General features: G+C 43.5%; 2 protein-coding genes across 2 annotated transcripts in view; one reads left to right on the plus strand and one right to left on the minus strand.

Moving 5' to 3' along the window:
- mybpc3 (myosin binding protein C3) overlaps positions 1 to 8,307 on the plus strand; it is a gene marked incomplete at both ends in the record, with an annotated part of 42,823 nt that extends 34,516 nt beyond the window's left edge. The window contains 7 exons of the mRNA XM_084154529.1: positions 188 to 383; positions 1,035 to 1,174; positions 3,803 to 3,962; positions 4,189 to 4,325; positions 4,609 to 4,795; positions 7,646 to 7,666; positions 8,258 to 8,307. Coding sequence (XP_084010655.1) covers positions 188 to 383; positions 1,035 to 1,174; positions 3,803 to 3,962; positions 4,189 to 4,325; positions 4,609 to 4,795; positions 7,646 to 7,666; positions 8,258 to 8,307 — 891 coding nt within the window. The remainder of the gene's footprint in view (positions 1 to 187; positions 384 to 1,034; positions 1,175 to 3,802; positions 3,963 to 4,188; positions 4,326 to 4,608; positions 4,796 to 7,645; positions 7,667 to 8,257) is intronic.
- Positions 8,308 to 8,533: 226 nt separating this feature from the next.
- The window catches only part of LOC311111721 (leucine-rich repeat-containing G-protein coupled receptor 4-like), a 28,562-nt gene continuing 17,366 nt past the window's right edge, over positions 8,534 to 19,729 (minus strand). The window contains exons 5-18 of the mRNA XM_084154530.1: positions 19,497 to 19,712; positions 17,845 to 17,916; positions 17,169 to 17,237; positions 16,026 to 16,097; positions 15,115 to 15,186; positions 14,786 to 14,854; positions 14,533 to 14,604; positions 14,358 to 14,423; positions 14,160 to 14,231; positions 13,800 to 13,871; positions 13,538 to 13,663; positions 13,273 to 13,370; positions 13,132 to 13,185; positions 8,534 to 13,034 (exon numbers count right to left, since the gene is read on the minus strand). Coding sequence (XP_084010656.1) covers positions 11,689 to 13,034; positions 13,132 to 13,185; positions 13,273 to 13,370; positions 13,538 to 13,663; positions 13,800 to 13,871; positions 14,160 to 14,231; positions 14,358 to 14,423; positions 14,533 to 14,604; positions 14,786 to 14,854; positions 15,115 to 15,186; positions 16,026 to 16,097; positions 17,169 to 17,237; positions 17,845 to 17,916; positions 19,497 to 19,712 — 2,476 coding nt within the window. The 3' untranslated portion in view covers positions 8,534 to 11,688. The remainder of the gene's footprint in view (positions 13,035 to 13,131; positions 13,186 to 13,272; positions 13,371 to 13,537; positions 13,664 to 13,799; positions 13,872 to 14,159; positions 14,232 to 14,357; positions 14,424 to 14,532; positions 14,605 to 14,785; positions 14,855 to 15,114; positions 15,187 to 16,025; positions 16,098 to 17,168; positions 17,238 to 17,844; positions 17,917 to 19,496; positions 19,713 to 19,729) is intronic.

Here is a 19,729-nt window from a genome sequence, read left to right on the forward strand (position 1 = left end):
TAGTTTAGAGATGTATGGAAATCATCATCACCCCTGGAAATATAATGATTATGTAGTAAATTTAGGCTACTGAGGTAAACTAATTTTTCACAAATACTTGTCCTGTAGTCCTCCAGAGTCTGGTTTGGCCTTAAAAAAAAAGAGAATGTTTATGTTAATTTCCAATCTCAATTATTTTTTATTTTAGGGTAAGCCAAGGCCTGTGATCACCTGGACTAAAGATGGGGAGCCTCTGAACCCAAAGCAGGTCAGCGTCCGGAACAGCGACACCGACACAATCCTCTTCATCCGCAAGTCAGAGAGGAAGGACTCTGGGAAGTACGAAATCAAGCTGCAGATTGAGAATGTTGAGGACACAGCCAGCATCTCAATTCAAATAGTCGGTGAGGACTCCTTACAACTCTAATGGTTTTGAATAGAATGGAAATGTTTTATGATTGATTGATGAGTCACTTTCATATCATAGTGAACAATATCATTCACACAAACAGAGACTTTGCAATGTCCACATACCAGATAGAGTATTTTGGATTCAGTTATTGGATAAGTTGATAACTGAAGCCAGCTTATCAAGGCCCTATAAGAAGAGAAAGTAATGTAAAAAGGATGTAATATTATTCAAATTTTATTATTTTTGTAATTTCTTGTACCATATTGTCTTTCATTGAAATAGTAAGATGAATGCACCAATTTGTAAGTCGCTCTGGATAAGAGCGTCTGCTAAATGACTTAAATGTAAATGTAAATGTAATGATTGATTCTGTGGTGGCACTATCGGTTTACTCAGAATGGGTTTATGCTGTATCTGAGGTGATAACTACATTGAAACTGACACATCCCGCAAGCTGGTCCCTTTGCCGTCATTATCATTGGATATTGAAACAAAACCACACCTTCCCCTAAAATACAGCGTAAACAATATTCTAAGTGTACCCGCCGTGTGGTTTACCTTATCTGTGATTAATTGAATTGGAGTTTAAGGCAAAGTTATGGTACAGTATGTTGACTCAATAAATATTATTTATTATCTTTAGATTTGCCAGGGTCTCCAGAGAAACTGAAGATCATGGATGTTTGGGGCTTCAACGTGGCTCTGGAGTGGAAGCCACCCAAGGACAATGGAAACTGTGAAATAACCGGCTATATGGTTCAGAAGGCTGACAAGAAGACCATGGTGAGAGTCAATGTGCTGGGCAGTGTCTTAACATGAAAATGTTCTCTTCATCAATTTGTGCAAGAGGTTGATATACAACACAAAATTAGCAATCAATATTGGTCAGACAATATTGAATGAGTAAGGTTATACGAAGATCATACACTGCCCCACCCATGGCAGGTTCAGGAAAGCATGATCTATATTCTAAATTATGATTAGGCTAATATTTATTTTCACATCCCAGTATGTGTGTGAGAGAGGGAGAGATACCTGATAATATCAGTTAGTTATCTGGCTGGGCTCAGAGTGAACTATGCCAAGCTCTGAATGTTAGAACGCTGGGTTTAATAACCATACCATTGCGAAGGCAAGGTACAGTGGGGAAAAAAAGTATTTAGTCAGCCACCAATTGTGCAAGTTCTCCCACTTAAAAAGATGAGAGAGGCCTGTAATTTTCATCATAGGTACACGTCAACTATGACTGACAAATTGAGAATTTTTTTCTCCAGAAAATCACATTGTACCTATGATTTTTATTTATTTGCAAATTATGGTGGAAAATAAGTATTTGGTCACCTACAAACAAGCAAGATTTCTGGCTCTCACAGACCTGTAACTTCTTCTTTAAGAGGCTCCTCTGTCCTCCACTCGTTACCTGTATTAATGGCACCTGTTTGAACTTGTTATCAGTATAAAAGACACCTGTCCACAACCTTAAACAGTCACACTCCAAACTCCACTATGGCCAAGACCAAAGAGCTGTCAAAGGACACCAGAAACAAAATTGTAGACCTGCACCAGGCTGGGAAGACTGAATCTGCAATAGGTAAGCAGCTTGGTTTGAAGAAATCAACTGTGGGAGCAATTATTAGGAAATGGAAGACATACAAGACCACTGATAATCTCCCTCGATCTGGGGCTCCACGCAAGATCTCACCCCGTGGGGTCAAAATGATCACAAGAATGGTGAGCAAAAATCCCAGAACCACACGGGGGGACCTAGTGAATGAGCTGCAGAGAGCTGGGACCAAAGTAACAAAGCCTACCATCAGTAACACACTACGCCGCCAGGGACTCAAATCCTGCAGTGCCAGACGTGTCCCCCTGCTTAAGCAGGTACATGTCCAGGCCCATCTGAAGTTTGCTAGAGTGCATTTGGATGATCCAGAAGAGGATTGGGAGAATGTCATATGGTCAGATGAAACCAAAATATAACTTTTTGGTAAAAACTCAACTCGTCGTGTTTGGAGGACAAAGAATGCTGAGTTGCATCCAAAGAACACCATACCAACTGTGAAGCATGGGGTGGAAACATCATGCTTTGGGGCTGTTTTTCTGCAAAGGGACCAGGACGACTGATCCGTGTAAAGGAAAGAATGAATGGGGCCATGTATCGTGAGATTTTGAGTGAAAACCTCCTTCCATCAGCAAGGGCATTGAAGATGAAACGTGGCTGGGTCTTTCAGCATGACAATGATCCCAAACACACCGCCCGGGCAACGAAGGAGTGGCTTCGTAAGAAGCATTTCAAGGTCCTGGAGTGGCCTAGCCAGTCTCCAGATCTCAACCCCATAGAAAATCTTTGGAGGGAGTTGTAAGTCCGTGTTGCCCAGCGACAGCCCCAAAACATCACTGCTCTAGAGGAGATCTGCATGGAGGAATGGGCCAAAATACCAGCAACAGTGTGTGAAAACCTTGTGAAGACTTACAGAAAACGTTTGACCTGTGTCATTGCCAACAAAGGGTATATAACAAAGTATTGAGAAACTTTTGTTATTGACCAAATACTTATTTTCCACCATAATTTGCAAATAAATTCATAAAAAATCCTACAATGTGATTTTCTGGATTTTCTTTCTCTCATTTTGTCTGTCATAGTTGACATGTACCTATGATGAAAATTACAGGCCTCTCATCTTTTTAAGTGGGAGAACTTGCACAATTGGTGGCTGACTAAATACTTTTTTCCCCCACTGTAGCTAAGCTCTCTGACACACAGCCATAATTGACTAATGTATGTACACTATGTGAGGGGAAGAATGCTACATGGTCACCGAGGGGTATTTTACCCTCCCTTGTGACACACAGTCAACCACAGCTTGGCAGAGAGTCTTTGTGGGTAAGGAGAGCTGCATTCTGGGCCTGTTTGTTTGATCTCCAACTGCCACCTTCCACCACCCCAGGCAGCCACCCAGAGCACAGCAAGCCAAGCACACCCTGTTTTTAGCCCCCAGCCTTGGCCTCATACTGGACATGGCTTGTCTGTGTAGTGATGCAAAGCCATTGTACTTCTGAGCTGCAAGGTTAGTTGCTAAATAAAAAGCTCCCTGTTCAGGTTTCACACGAGTCATTATTAGACCCAATTAATTTTCTTCCATCTCACAATGGCAGGCTGTGAGATATGAGGTTATCATGTTACAAAGAACAATATCTCAATTGGATATCTGAGATGCCCCGTTGCTAAATATAAAACTGTTGGGGCCCTTTGTTTGGCATACATTCATTGAAGGTGGCATGCATACTCATTCTCTCAAGAGACACGTTTCACTGACATTGTGGTTTAGTTGAACTGTAGTATTTTGGTAGCCCTAAAATATGGTCTCACTTAAAAATGAAGAGTTTGACTAAAATGTGGTTGATTTTCAGGAATGGTACACTGTCTATGAGCTATATAGGCGAACTAACTGTGTGGTGGCTGACCTCATCATGGGGAATGAATACATCTTCCGTATCTATGCTGTGAACATGGTAGGCCTCAGCCTAGAGCCCTGCTTCTCAGCAGACAGCGCCTACATCCAGAAAACAGGTGGGCTCTCATACCTGGTGCACTGTTCATTACAGTAATACCACCCTGACATAATATCTATAAACAAACAAAAGTTATACATTTAACATGGTCATTGTGTATGTATGTAGGAGCGGAATTCACATGAAATAAAACGTTTTTTTAACATCCACTACTGCCACCTGTGTAAAACCGATAAACCTTCTGAACATAAGTTGAGCACTGCACCTGTCCATCCGTTCATCAGGTTTCGAATACAAGCCTCCAACCTACAAGGAGCATGACTTTTCCGAGGCGCCTAAGTTCACTCACCCTCTGGTGAGCCGCTCAGTCATAGCAGGCTACAACGCCACCCTCAGCTGCTCTGTCAGAGGCATCCCCAAGGTGAGGTGTCCCTATACAAGTGAGAATGACATAGATAAAGCCTATGCTACTAACCATGAATGATACAGTCACTGTTATCACCATCAGAATCACCATGAAATCAGCATGACCATTACATTATCATAATGTATGCTACTAGTGCTGTAGGGGAATGACAAGCATGTCCTGACCAGTAAAAGCTATGAGCCTTAGTTATAGCAGATAGACATTATTACTTCATTATTTTTGCCATAATGCATTGTTATAGGCAAATCTAGTTCACATTGTAACCTCTCTCTCTCAGCCCAAAGTGACATGGTACAAAAACAAGATGGACATCTCCAACGAGGCCAAGTACCGTATGTTTAGTAAGCAGGGCGTACTCACCCTGGAGATCCGCAAGCCCTGCTCATTTGACGGGGGAGTGTACATGTGCAAAGCAGTCAATGCCAGTGGAGAAGACGTAGTGGAGTGCAAGCTGGAGATTCGCCGTAAGTATCCCTAACACTACTCACTTTTTCTCTGCTGGTGAGCTCCTTAACACACCTGGCCTACACAGCTCTGCAAACCAACTGCCAAATCCATTGTCATTCTTGGTTTATTAGGTACATCACCCTGTTCACGAAAATGGTTAGCATCTACAGACAATGAATCATGAGGCCATGGCTTGCAATACAAAGCAGGTAGACAGGCATCAAGGCATCCAGTTACTGTTTGATTGAATGTAAGAATGGGCAAAATGAGTGACCTAAGTGTCTTTGAGCGTGATATGATCGTCGGTGCCAGGCGCGCCGGTTCTAGTATCTCAGAAACGGCCAGCCTCCTGGGCTTTTCACACACGACAGTGTCTAGGGTTTACCAAGAATAGTGCGACAAACAAGAAACATCCAGTCAGCGGCAGTCCTGTGGGTGAAAACAGCTCATTGATGAGAGGTCGAAAGGAGAATGGCAAGAATTGTGCAAGCTAACTGGCTGGTGGTGGTGGTGTACTGGTGTAGGGAACGTTTTCCTGGCACACGTTAGAGCCCTTGATACCAATTCAGCAATGTTTCCATATCCCAAAGAATTCAGGCAAAGGGGGGTCCGACCCGGTACAAGATGGGTGTACCTAATAAACTGGCCACTGAGTGTACATGGTGATTGTTACAGTTATGACCACCGTAAATAGGGATGTAATTGTCAAGGTTTCCAACTTCCGGTGTACTTCACTCTATTTCCTGTCTGGAACAGGTACCCTTAGTACACACGTGTCCATCAAATATGAAGTCATATATGAATGTCTGAAAATGTCATCATATATGAATGCTCCCCAACTCATATTTGAAACATGTTTTGGGGTTTCCTTATGAAATAATACATTTGGACATCAAATCTGAGATGGAAGAATTATACTTCTACGTGTCAAATGGCATGTACAAATCTAGAACATGTATCATGGGAATGATAGTATATTCTAGCAGGCAAATACAGTAAATCTATTCTTCCTATTTCAGATTTCATGTTAACATATACAGACATATCATTGTGTCTTCATAAGGGTACAGTTGAAGTCGGAAGTTTACATACACCTTAGCCAAATACATTTAAACTCAGTTTTTCACAATTCCTGACATTTAATCCTAGTAAAAATTCCCTGTCTTAGGTCAGTTAGGATCACCACTTTATTTTGAAGAATGTGAAATGTCAGAATAATAGTAGAGAGAATGATTTATTTCAGCTTTTATTTCTTTCATCACATTCCCAGTGGGTCAGAAGTTGACATACACTCAATTAGTATTTGGTAGCATTGCCTTTCAATTGTTTAACTTGGGTCAAACGTTTCGGGTAGCCTTCCACAAGCATCCCACAATAAGTTGGGTGAATTTTGGCCCATTCCTCCTGACAGAGCTGGTGTAACAGTCAGGTTTGTAGGCCTCCTTGCTCGCACACGCTTTTTCAGTTCTGCCCACAAATGTTCTATAGGATTGAGGTCAGGGCTTTGTGATGGCCACTCCAATACCTTGACTTTGTTGTCCTTAAGCCATTTTGCCACAACTTTGGAAGTATGCTTGGGGTCATTGTCCATTTGGAAGACCCATTTGCGACCAAGCTTTAACTTCCTGACTGATGTCTTGAGATGTTGCTTCAATATATCCACATAATTTTCCTTCCTCATGATACAATCTATTTTGTGAAGTTCACCAGTCTCTCCTGCAGCAAAGCACCCCCACAGCATGATGCTGCCACCCCCGTGCTTCACGGTTGGGATGGTGTTCTTCAGCTTGCAAGCCACCCCCTTTTTCCTCCAAACATAACGATGGTCATTATGGCCAAACAGTTCTATTTTTGTTTCATCAGACCAGAGGACATTTCTCCAAAAAGTATGATCTTTGTCCCCATGTGCAGTTGCAAACCGTAGTCTGGCTTTTTTATGGCGGTTTTGGAGCAGTGGCTTCTTCATTGCTGAGTGGCCTTTCAGGTAATGTTGATATAGGACTCGTTTACTGTGGATATAGATAGTTTTGTACCCGTTTCCTCCAGCATCTTCACAAGGTCCTTTGCTGTTGTTCTGGAATTGATTTGCACTTTTCGCACCAAAGTACGTTAATCTCTAGGAGACAGAACGCGTCTCCTTCCTGAGCGGTATGACGGCTGCGTGGTCCCATGGTGTTTATACTTGCGTACTATTGTTTGTAAGATGAACGTGGTACCTTCAGGCGTTTGGAAATTGCTCCCAAGGATGAACCAGACTTGTGGAGGTCTACCATTTTATTCTGAGGTCTTGGCTGGTTTCGTTTGATTTTCCCATGATGTCAAGCAAAGAGGCACTGGGTTTGAAGGTAGGCCTTGAAATACATCCACAGGTATACCTCCAATTGACTCAAATGATGTCAATTAGCCTTTCAGAAGCTTCTAAAGCCATGACATCATTTTCTGGAATTTTCCAAGCTGTGTAAAGGCACAGTCAACTTAGTGTATGTAAACGTCTGACCCACTGGAATTGTGATACAGTGAATTATAAGTGAAATAATCTGTCTGTAAACAATTGTTGGAAAAATTACTTGTGTCATGCACAAAGTAGATGTCCTAACCGACTTGCCAAAACTATAGTTTGTTAACAAGAAATTTGTGGAGTGGTTGAAAAATGAGTTTTAATGACTCCAACCTAAGTGTATGTAAACTTCCGACTTCAACTGTATATTAACTCCCTGACGGACCTTTGGAATGTACACTGGAATACATCTAAAGGTTCTAAATGGATCCTGCCACCATTACATGATCCATCTCCTGACGTGTCTCTCCTTCTGTCTGTAACCCCACCATGCTGTGTCCTGTCACGCTTCTACCCTTTTTATTCCCAGCACCTGGCACTTTCCCCCAAGGTAAGCCCCCACACTCAGTAATAACTGAGGTCAATCCCATTATTATAGAATTGTTTAATTTGTGTTAATTAGAGAATAATTAAAGGTGTGCCAAAATACTTAACCCTAATTGCTCCTGTAAGTTGCTCTGGATAAGAGTCTGCTAAATGACTAAAATGTAAATGTACTATACATTACTGTATGTAATCATGTGTATGGTCCATCTCACTTAATTTAACGGTACGAGAAGGTAAAATATGTTACAAAATATTGGATAATGTGAAAGGATGACACATTTTACCTCATCTATACACTCTAGATTTTTTGAAAAATCAATCTTGATATTAACAAATTGAACTGCAGATGTTATTCTAATCCCAATGTTATTGAAGTTACATAATCATTTCCTCAGTGGTAAGTATTCATCAAATGGCATGGATATTAATTATAGAATTTATATAGAAATAACATGTAAAAAGACAAGAATTAGATTTAATAAATTCTAAAATAGTGAAATTATTATCAGTCCTACATTGATCACCAACCATAGATATAGCATGTTTCATTTTAAATTGGAAATATGATTAACGACTTAGACTAATTGCCTTGCAGCTCAAATCACCAAAGAGGAGAGAGAGAAGCAGATGAACAAGGCCGATTAGATGTAAAGAAGCCGGTTGAAGATAGGGTGGATGTCCCATCTCATCCTACACAGACCTCTACTGGCACCCTGGCCAGACTACAGCTCAATGTGAAGAGACCAGAGATAATCCATTAGCTTTCATTTCCCTGTGTCCCACTTCCACCCCGTTATGTGCACGTCAATCATCCCCATTCCCTGTTGTGAAATCATCTTACATAAGTCATCAGACATTACATTCATCCACATTGGTTTATTGTACCTTTATTTATTTCATATAATAATTTCAGGAGTAGCAGAGGACTGCATTGTTTGATTCACTCTGGCATCCTTTGTAGAAAAAGGTTATTGAGTATTAGTGGCAATGAGTATTTGTTTTATGTCTGAAAAATAAATGCAAAGCTTTGTCATCGGGCAGTGGGCACCCCTTTTTTTCTCACTTATTCAAATGCAAGTCTATCCCAGGTTTCTAGGGTGCCCAATCATACTCATATTCCCAGCTGTAAACTGGTTATAATGCAAGTTAAGTATACCACTATCCCTGGTGTGGCCTGTTTGCTAGTGGGGCCTTATAAAACCCCACCATTGTTTAAAATGGGAAACAGACAGTGGACAGGGGTTAACTCTGAGATGAGTACACAGGTGTAGCAGCACTCGTATGCCTCATGCTGCCCTACCCACAGAACATGATCACTATGAGGTCAAAAAACAGTTGACGCTGTGACACTCAAATGCCAGTGGGAATGAACAAAAGCTGCAAGGTATTAACATAACAAAGCCTGACTAAGGCCAAAGAGGATACAGCAATGTGCTTAATGTTTGGCGCAGCGGGAGGTGTGAGGAGGGTTGGAATAGCTGGAATGTCCCATTCCCCCTGTGGCTGCATCGCTGGGAGGTTAAATGTTTGGTCAAGCCACGTCCATTGCCAAACAGGGTGTGAGAGGTAAGGCTGCTTCTGTTGGTTTCTGAGGTCCATTGCCAACTACCTACCTTCATTCACTAGCATACATTCACTAAACGTAAACACTTATTGTCAAACTTGGTGCAGATTTGACATGTCACATTCAAGACCATAGTTCCTGTGCACTTGTCCACGCTTCCACTTCCAGCAAGCATCCATCATGATGGCGTTACACCCCTTGTGAGGTTTAGATGTGTTAAAGGAACAGGGCCACCCAGTGTGAATCAGGTGACATGGACACCATCAACAGGGTTCTTTTTTTACCCATAATGCAGTCAAAACTCTCCACACATCAGCCAGAGGAGCCAATTCAGAGAGGTGCCAGTGCCCTGGTGCCCTCTGGGCCATTTCTAGCCCTGAAGATTTCAACAGCACCGGTGAGTCACACTATGGTCAGACAGAACCTAACACTGTAGGCAAAGAAAAACACTGACAGTCCTGACAAGGTCTAAATCAGGCCAACTCATCTGTGTGTCAAATAAATTACATGAATGAGTGAGAGAGTGTGAGTGTCTGAAATCTTGTACATAAAGCATAGTATTTTTTTTTTTAAGCAACTGGGTTTATATAGTTTGGTTTATAAAAATCACAGTATACAGTAAATACTATACATTCCTCCCACAATTGGCATTAACTAAAAGCGTGACTTAAAATTCAGTGACACTGTACAACCAGATGTATTTACAAACAAAGCCTACAGTTCAAACCAAAATAACAATAATAACAATATCAATAGCATAAGAACACACACCTTCTTACAAAGCACTGCTGGTAGCCACTAAAGTTGAAGAGGTAGCTTCCGTGGTTAGACAATGCATCCCATTCTTGATAATTGGTTTTTCTATCAAAAATAATTTACATATGGATAAACAGACCGCAATACACACCGATTTGGAATTTGCACGTACAGGCTTCAAACATCTCCAATACAATCTGAACAGTTGGTTGGGGTTAGAATTACACTCAGTCAACATGTTGAGAAATCCACACAAAACTAAGAAACCAATGAGCTTCATAATATGGACACATTAACTAAATGTTTAGGGCAGTCTAGTCTTCCCTACATTGCCTAAATTCCTGAGCACTCACATGAATTACACATGTGGATACAGGCTCCTAGGGTGTGGTGCTGGCCCCATATGGTAAGTCATACTCATGCACATCAAACAGTCACACCTGATGCAATAAAATGTTTCATAGTGAAACATTATCTACATTTATTGTTGTTATTATATCATAATATATACCATGATATACATTACACTGGTGAGATGTGGGATTGTGAGCGTCTTGATCATAACGACTGGGTTGTGAGCACCAATTATGTCCAATTTAAGAGAAAAAAAAGCGAGCTTTTACTACAATGCAATCTGTCTCAGAGAACAATCCAGAAATGAAGGCCTTTGTGTGGCATCAACATTCAGCTTGCACTTGGTACATGCTGCATTCACCTTTCAAAGACCAACTTCCTGACACCTGAAATAACCTTGTCCATGGCCCGGACATTCTGCTCCTCTTTAAGCAATAAATTAGAACGATCCGGGGGGAAAGGACAGTTCACCGAAATGATTTTCAGTCCAAGAGACAAAGCAAACAAAGTCATAAAACTCTCCACAACTAGTGGGAAGACTGTTGTTAAAACAGTGCTCTCTTCCATTCCCACGTGACATTCAAGACTTTATCACTCATAGCGAGGAAGAATTGTTGACACTTATTGTCAAAGAGGATAAACATTTAAGTTATTGTCTTGTACTACAGGGCATATGAACATACATGAACAGATTCAGACTGGAGATTCAGTTGCCTCATATTGGGAGGGCTGCAAATGCAGCTTTCGAATTATATTTAACACATTGTCAGTACCCCTTAATTTAAAACCGCTGCCATACAATTCTCCTTTCAGTTACTTTACATTCTCATATAGAAATTATGGCAAGGCTTTAAAATCGAAAGACCAGGGAATGACAACATATCACACAAAGAACCATATAGCTAGCTACAGGTAGAACCCACAAAAGGATGGCACATAGATCCTTGCCTTAGCAAGAGACGTGACAGATGAATTCAGGCTTGTAACATCTTGATAATGAGTTCGCTCTAAACAAAGAAGCAGGCACAGGTGGCAAGGTTTCCTCTTTTGTTACATATTTGACAGCCAGTTTGGTGTTATCACACACAGGAATCAGTTCAAAATCCTGAAGGGCAAAACAAGTGTTGGCCAAAAGTCTCTGGGCTCAAAGAAGTCTAATTCAATGGCAGATTCACTTTTGTGATGTTTGAGTCTGTTTCACACAGTGATTAAAGAAGTGCTTCCTGAATGATTTGTGTGCAGGGACCCTGCACATGTTTTGTTGTGTATCAAAAACAGTTTGTTTTTGTTATAGTGTCCAACCCACACACACAAACAAACACAGATGCACACACACACAGCTGTAGAGTTTCTCAGTCTTTGATGCGAGGTATGTTGTATGCGTAGTGGACCAGAGGGAGCCCTCGGCTCTGGCAGAAGCAGGCTCGTCCACAGGCCTGCACCTGGTCTGAACTGTCGGACACAAACGAGTCCCCCTCGTCAGCGTACTCTGACTGGGCTGAGGGCGTGCCGCTGTCTTCCCAGTAGCCCTCCGTACGCTGGCACGCTGCTGCACCAGCCGAGAGGGTTGGGCAGCTGTGGGACTTCACCAAGTGTCTGCAGACTGATGATGATGAGGAGGAAGAGGTCCTGGCATGTAGAGCCGCCTCGCAGCGCTCACACACGCCTGTTTCCCCACAAAGCTGGGAGTACACCCCACAGTCATAGCCCAGCCTTGTAGAGGAGTCCCTGTCCACAGCCCCAGAGCCCCCTGCACACTGACCAGCCTTCACCCCCCGGGCCACAGCTCCATGGCCCCGCAGCCGCAGCCAGTCCTCCCGGAAGGCGGGGCTGAAGAACACGTAGAGCACGGGGTTAAGGCATGCCGGCAGGGGGAAGAAGATGAGCGTAACGGACTTGGCGATCTCAGGGCCCCCCGCGGTGCCAGACCTGGCCAGCAGAGGGGCGAAGGAGAAGGCTGCCACAGGGCAGAAGAAGATGCAGTTGGTAAATATGAGCCATGCCACGTGGCGTACGGCCCCTGCCTGCTCCTGGTCTGCCAGTTCCGCCCTGCCCAAGACACAGTACAGCTGGGTGTACACTGCTGCTGTGAACAGGTAGGCCAGGGCATTGAGCAACACCAGGGCCACAGTGACCCCCAGCGCAGGGCCCTCACCGCCAGAGAAGGGTAAACAGAGAGGGGAGGCTGAAGGGTCGCTGGTACTGAAGAGGGGCAGGCAGGCTGCTGCAGCCGCCAGGAGCCCCAGGAGAGCAGCTGCCAGGGCGAAGCGTCTTTCCCAGACCCCCCTCTCGCTGCTCCTCCTGGGCGAGATGACCTTCCCCAGGAGCCCCCTCACCGCCACGCTGCGCTCCACAGCCGCCAGGGGCAACAGCAGCACCGCCCACTCTGAGGAGAACACCGCCAGGGCCCCTGTCGCCCGGCAGCCCACCCCCGTCTCCCACCAGACCCCAAACTCAGCGAAGGAGCCCCAGGTGGCAGCATCCAGGACAGTGAGCACCCCCACATAGACCCCAGTGAGCAGGTTGGTGAGGGCCAGGAGGCCAACCAGCAGTCTGGCAGGGGAGAGGGCCGAGGCCCGGCGGGAGAAGGTGGCTGCCAGCACCAGGGTGTTGAAGATCAGAGCCACCAGGCAGATGAACCACACGGTCAGACGGATCATCCAGCTGCCCAGGAGGTGCTCACAGGGCTTGAAGGCTCCTGGAGGGGAGAAACAGAGTCAGCCTTCAGTTAGTAAGAGGTGTGATAATGTACACAATTCAATGCTGTAGATGACAATAAAGTGACTGTGGTTTACCTGGCGAGGGAGAGCAGTGCATTACCATTGATATCCTCTCCACTTCTTCTCCACCTGGAACACAAAGATTTCAATATACTTTTTATCCCTCCTCTGAACAACACATTTTGACATCAGGAGTGGTCTAATGATATGTTTCACCTGTAACCTTCTTGATGTCCTCCTCATCAGTGGAAGTTGTTGAAGAATCACATCCCACAAATGCACAGCACTGGTAAGCATAGGGAACTGATACTGACCTGTAGACCACAATAGGACCATTATCATTCAAAGTGTTGCGTGACCCCAACCTCACAATTGGACTTAAGTTTAGTTATTGTAAGTGAATTGGGTTTGGCCCTACAGTAAGTTCACATCTAGTTCAGGAAAGAGTGAGGTCATTTGGATGAATTACTTGGATTCTGACCTGAGTTTGGGGAGGCTCTTTGCAGTAAAAACATTTTTAATCTGCAGGTTTCCTGTGAGTTTCAGTTGGTTCAGGGAACTCAGTCCAGTTGTTGGAATGCTGGTCAGCGAGTTTAAACTCAGGTCTCTGAAACCAACAATACATATTAGCATAAATTCCTGGAACACACTAGCATATGTACACAGATATGTTTAAACAGTAATGTATTTGTTATCATGACTTCACAGATTTCGTTTTTACCACAGTACAGTGTCATACTCACAGGTTTGTTAGCGCCGTCAAATAGAGAAAAGCATCTCTGTGGATGGTTTTCATTTCATTTCTACTCAGGTCCCTACAGGAAAGAAATGACTTAATGATGTGTTCATTAAGAATCAGGGCAGCAAATTAAGCATGCTTTTTTAAAATTAGCCACTGGCATGAGCTAGTGAAAGCAGAACTGAGTTAATTTCCAATGAGATCTACTTAGGCCCTTCACCTTTAAGCCTCAAGGTACTATAGGCTGCAAGTGTGTGTGTGTGTGTGTGTGTGTGTGTCTGTTTGTACAAGACTGTGTGTGTGTGTGTGTGTGTGTGTGTGTGTGTGTGTGTGTGTGTGTGTGTGTGTGTGTGTGTGTACTCACAGCAAGCGCAGGGCAGACAGACCCTGGAAGGTGTCCCTGTCGATTTGCTGGATGTGGTTGTGCTGCAGGCTTCTATAATTAGGACAGAACACACAATATACACTCAGAAAAAGGTAGAAGATGGGGGTCATCTTGAGTGTAATGTTAAAAAATGTGTTTGTGCTCTTGCTCATATTCCCAACAATATACCATACTCACATTTCCTGCAGCTTTAGACAGCCCTGGAAGGAAGGCAGCTCCTCAATCTCATTGTAGGACAGGTCTCTGATGAAGCAAAAGGATTAAATAATGTAATCTGGAATGTCACCGGCATTTATGTGAAATAGATTAATAAGGTAGGATAAGGGTGAGAGGTGAGGTTGGGGATACTTACAGAGTCCACAGCACCTTGAGATCCTCACAGAGCTCAACCGGTATGGCAGCAATCTTTGTGCCTGTCAAAGTGCTGAGAAAGAAACTCTGAGTCAATTACCACTGACAAACTGTCTCACTTGACCTCAAACTAGGCAGAACAAAAAAACGAATTCACTCACAATATATCTAACATGAACACATTCATTATAACATTGTCAGTCAGTGTCAGTTGTGTATGTTGATGTAAAGAGTCAGCTGTATTGTGCACTCACAGACTCTCCAGGTTGTTAGTCCCAGTGAGACAGGGAAACTCCTGCATCATACTGGCTCCACGTAGCATCCTGAAACACATACCTCACAGGGTTAGAATGCAAACAGGCATGCCAGACCAGAGACTGTAACTTTAGTCTGAATAACTGTCCACTCCTAACATTAGATCATGGTATGAAATAAGCACCAGCGATATTCAGTGTATGGTATCACATGGTGATTTCATACACTGTTATTGTAAATCAGTCAATTCAGAGATCATTACCACACTATGAATACAATGTTCAGAGTACCAGACTTGGTTTTCTAACAGATATGGACAGGGACTTACAGGGAGTGCAGGTCAGACAGGTTCTGGAAGGCTGAAGTTCCCACAAAGGACAGGGGGTTGTCATACAGGTGGCTGGGGAAGATAAGCGAAGAGGACTCTGATAGTAAACTCATTTACTATGCGAGAATGGCACCATCTTCTGGACAAGTTTCTTCTAGGGCCCATGGTCAGTCACTATATTACCAGCTTGGTGCTGTCAGTCAGTCACTATATTACCAGCTTGGTGCTGTCAGTCAGTCACTATATGACCAGCTTGGTGCTGTCAGTCAATCACTATATGACCAGCTTGGTGCTGTCAGTCAGTCACTATATTACCAGCTTGGTGCTGTCAGTCAGTCACTATATTACCAGCTTGGTGCTGTCAGTCAATCACTATATTACCAGCTTGGTGCTGTCAGTCAATCACTATATTACCAGCTTGGTGCTGTCAGTCAGTCACTATATTACCAGCTTGGTGCTGTCAGTCAGTCACTATATTACCAGCTTGGTGCTGTCAGTCAGTCACTATATTACCAGCTTGGTGCTGTCAGTCAGTCACTATATTACCAGCTTGGTGCTGTCAGTCAGTCACTATATTACCAGCTTGGTGCTGTCAGTCAGTCAGTTATGTGTGTAAATATGATCAACTGTACATACTTGTAGTGTTTCCCAACTCCTGGACTACCCCAACAGTACACATTTTTTGTAGCCCCGGACAAGCAGACCTGATTCAACTGGTCAACTAATCATCAAGCACTCAATGAGTTGAATCAGGTGAGTTTGTCTGGAGCTACAACAAAAATGTGTGCTGTTGGGGGTACTGGAGGACTGGAGTTGGGGAACACTGTGCTAGTACATGAACATGTGAAGGCTTAAGGTTCTATTCAATAGTATTTGTTGACAGTAGGACTGGTTTTGAAGTATGGCCTTACATGGTGCGGAGCAAAGGGTTCCTGTGGAAGGCTCCCTCAGGTATGGCTGCTATGTCATTGCTGTGAAATCCACTGGAGGAAAATGAAAACATACACAGTGAAACAATTATTCTAACCACACTGTTTGAATACACGTATTTGGGATGAAGGTGGAATATGAAATGTGCAATAATACAGTTGCAACAGCTGAACGAGAAGAACAAGATACAAATTGTGATTAGGAAAACAGATGGGTCCAAATTAAGTAAACTGTTATAGTTGCCAATATGTAAATGACCACTAATTCTGTATGCATGTTCTGCTATAGCTTCCTGATTTCTGTACTTAATGTGGCTAATTCCAGTTTTCACCATTATATGGCTTCTTTCAATCTAGTGCATGTCAGTTATTTGATTGAAGGTTTTAATGCTAATGAATCTATACTGCTGTATAAAGGTCATAAAACATGGTAAATTCCATATCTGTTCATTATTGTTTTTCCATCAGAAATATGAAAGAACACCATCTGGAGAACAGTTGTTACTGTCCACATCAAACGTTGTGAAGTCATGATCTATTGTTCAAGACAAAGCCCAGGTAATGTACCTAAGGTGCCTGCATCTTTTATCTAGTAGACATGTCCCTTAGATCCATCAAAAGTTAAATGGATCAAGAAACCATTGTACAGGAACATTAAGAGAGCCTCTCTCTTTACTACACCTCTGACAGACAGGAGTGGAGCGCAACAAAAGAAAGGAAAGGAAAACAGATGGAGGAGTGTATTCTTGGGGCCACTATTCAGACCCCGTCATTAATCTCTCAGCTCCCCCTGCCAAGGTTCACAGTTCCACTGAGACACATCAACAGCTCACATTTCTACAGAAACACTGCAGCCTGCACGCAACTACAGTTACACTGGAGAAAAGACTAGGGGTCTCCTCTTTTTTCAGAAAATGATATCACCTCTAGGCCACATGCCACTTCCTGACTAAACAACCTAATCACTCAAAGTTGACGTTTCAGATTCAAAATAATCTCACAAAAGGAATCTGTGTACGCATGTGCATCCCTGTGTGTGTGTGTCGGTGTCGGTTTGTGTGTGTGTGTGTGTGCTTCCATTTGTGACTGTGTGCGTGCATGCGTTTGTCATGGGACAGTACTCACAGCTCCTTCAGTTTGGGCAGAGCCTGGATTGCTTCTGGGAAGGTCATCAGGTTGTTGAAGTTAAGATCCCTGAGGGGCCAAAAGGAGCAGGGAGTTCCATAATCATTACACCACACACCACAGCACACTCAATCATACTGTAACCATTCACTAGCAGTGCTGTGCAAACATATGGTCACCTTAATGATACTAAAATATTGATCTTCCAGCTTCACGCACTACACTAGAAAACATTATCTTGAAGGGATATCCAGTGTTCACGAATAGCCAAGTGTACTGTAGTTCCCATGACAGACAGGAGTGGTCACATATAAGGTAGGCTCCTTTAGTAGGTCAGACAATTCTCTTTATGCTTTATCAGTGTCAATGTTGTGAGTGAGTGTGACACTGCAAAAATGATTGTAACAGCCATGGTACGTTTAATATGGCTGCTGTTAAACCATAGGTCAGAATGTCTCTGTCCTCTCCGGACTAAAGATGTTGTGTCACTGTTCAGGCTGGTGACGCAGGAGGAAGCGAACAATGGGAGGGTAGTGCAGATAGCCATCATGGACTCCGCTCCATTTATCCTGGAGCAATTACAGGAGGAAGTGGACACACTGACGTCCCGGCCGCTCTGGGTGTGGGTGGCTCACACACACACACTTTTAATGAGTTTGTATTCAAATGTACTTACAGCGTCTCTAGGTTCTCCAGCCCCGTGAAGCAGCTCTCCCCAATCTCCTTAATTCTGTTATTATGCAGATGTCTGGAAGATAAAGGATATATTTATATTCCATTCCCGGCTCAAAATAGACTTCACTGTTGCAGACGAGCCAAAACGGACATTGAACAACAGAAGGAACATGTATAGGATATCTAGTCTACGTGATTGAACATGCAGAGAGGTTTCATAGGGTTCCGTCTGGGTTTTTAAGCAGGATATAATATAGCTATTCTGAGTGACATACAACACACATAAAACAAAATGCTCAATCCGCCACATGGCATCCCATCCTTTGTGGATGAACAATGCAGCACTTTTCACATCTCCCACACTCCCTGCCTGATAGTAAGACCCAATTCAATCTATTCATAAGGTAAAAGGTAAATGTCCTCTGCAGCTATCACCAGAGATCACAGTGATTGGTAAGTCAGGTATCAGTGTGAGTGCTGGTGTGTCGAAGTCTGATGGATTCAAGGTATTTTCTTCCTGTTTATTCTTGTCAGCCACTAGGGACACAGCTATGTCCCTTTTCCCTCCAACTGGGCCCTGCAGCAATAGCATTTTTCTTGTGAGTGTGTGTGTGTGTGTGTGTGTGTGTGTGTGTGTGTGTGTGCGTGCAAGTGAGTGCATTTGTGTTTGTAGGGGCATTCCACAGTAAGTGATGGCTTCATACAGTATGTTGATATATTTAACTGAGAATTTCATTTGACTTGGAGTGGAATGAATTTGAACATCTGCAATGTTTGAATGGTAGAGAAGTGTAATCTGATGATTTGCTCCTTTAACACTTTGTTTAAAAACATTAAAATAATCTTACATGTAACTGTCTTTCATAATAAAATAGAGATAGTTCTATTACCCATGATTCTACATGTTCTTCTTCCAATTGCTACCACACAGATGTAAATCTCCACCAAAAATAGCAAATATTGGTCCTACATCTGAATCTACAGTATATTATCAATGAGTTGAAACCCCCAAACTCTCCCCTAAGGGAGGGAGCACAGAACAGATCCTCCGTTTTGACTTGAATAGATCAGACATGGGTTCAAATACTATCTTGAGTTTACTGAGCTTGCCTGGCACTGTCACATCCTGATCGGTTTCACCTGTCTTTGTGCTTGTCTCCACCCCCCTCCAGGTGTCGCCCATCTTCCCCATGATCCCCTGTGCATTTATACCTGTGTTCTGTTTGTCTGTTGCCAGTTCGTCTTGTCAGGTCTTACCAGCGTGCTTTCCCGTTTTCTTGTTTCTCAAGTGTTTATTTCCTAGTTTCCCCGGTTCGGACCATTCTGCCTGCCCTGACCCCGAGCCTGCCTGCCGTCCTGTACCTGGCAGACTCTGACCTGATTACGAACCTCTGCCTGCCCTCGACCTGCCCTTTGCCTGCCCCGTGTTCTAATAAATTATTATTGAGAACTGTACTAACCGCCTCCTGTGTCTGCATCTGGGTCATATCCTGAGTCGTGATAGGCACAATGGAACCAATAGAATAATCACAAGGAGTCCAAACCCTGTCCATCTTGCACTCCAGGCAGACTGGAGCAAACACTAAAAGTATTTGAAAGATTTTAAATAGTATTTCAGCCCAGGTCTGGAATAGATAGATCTGCAGCACTCACAGCACCACCAGACTGGAGAGGTTGGCAAAGGCATTGTTGGGGATGTGGGTGATGCGGTTGAGTGCCAGGGTGAGAGCCTGCAGGTTAGCCTGGTGTCTCATGGGGCCCACTGGGACCTCCGTCAGGCTGTTGTCATCCAGCCAGAGGTGGCGGAGCTGCTGCAGGCCCTCAAAGCTATCCTCAGGCACCGTTGTGATGTGGTTGGCATCCAGACGTCTGCAGAGGGAGGGGGG

Source organism: Coregonus lavaretus (assembly GCF_964263955.1).
Source record: "Coregonus lavaretus genome assembly, chromosome: 37".
Taxonomy (NCBI): Eukaryota; Metazoa; Chordata; class Actinopteri; order Salmoniformes; family Salmonidae; genus Coregonus; species Coregonus lavaretus.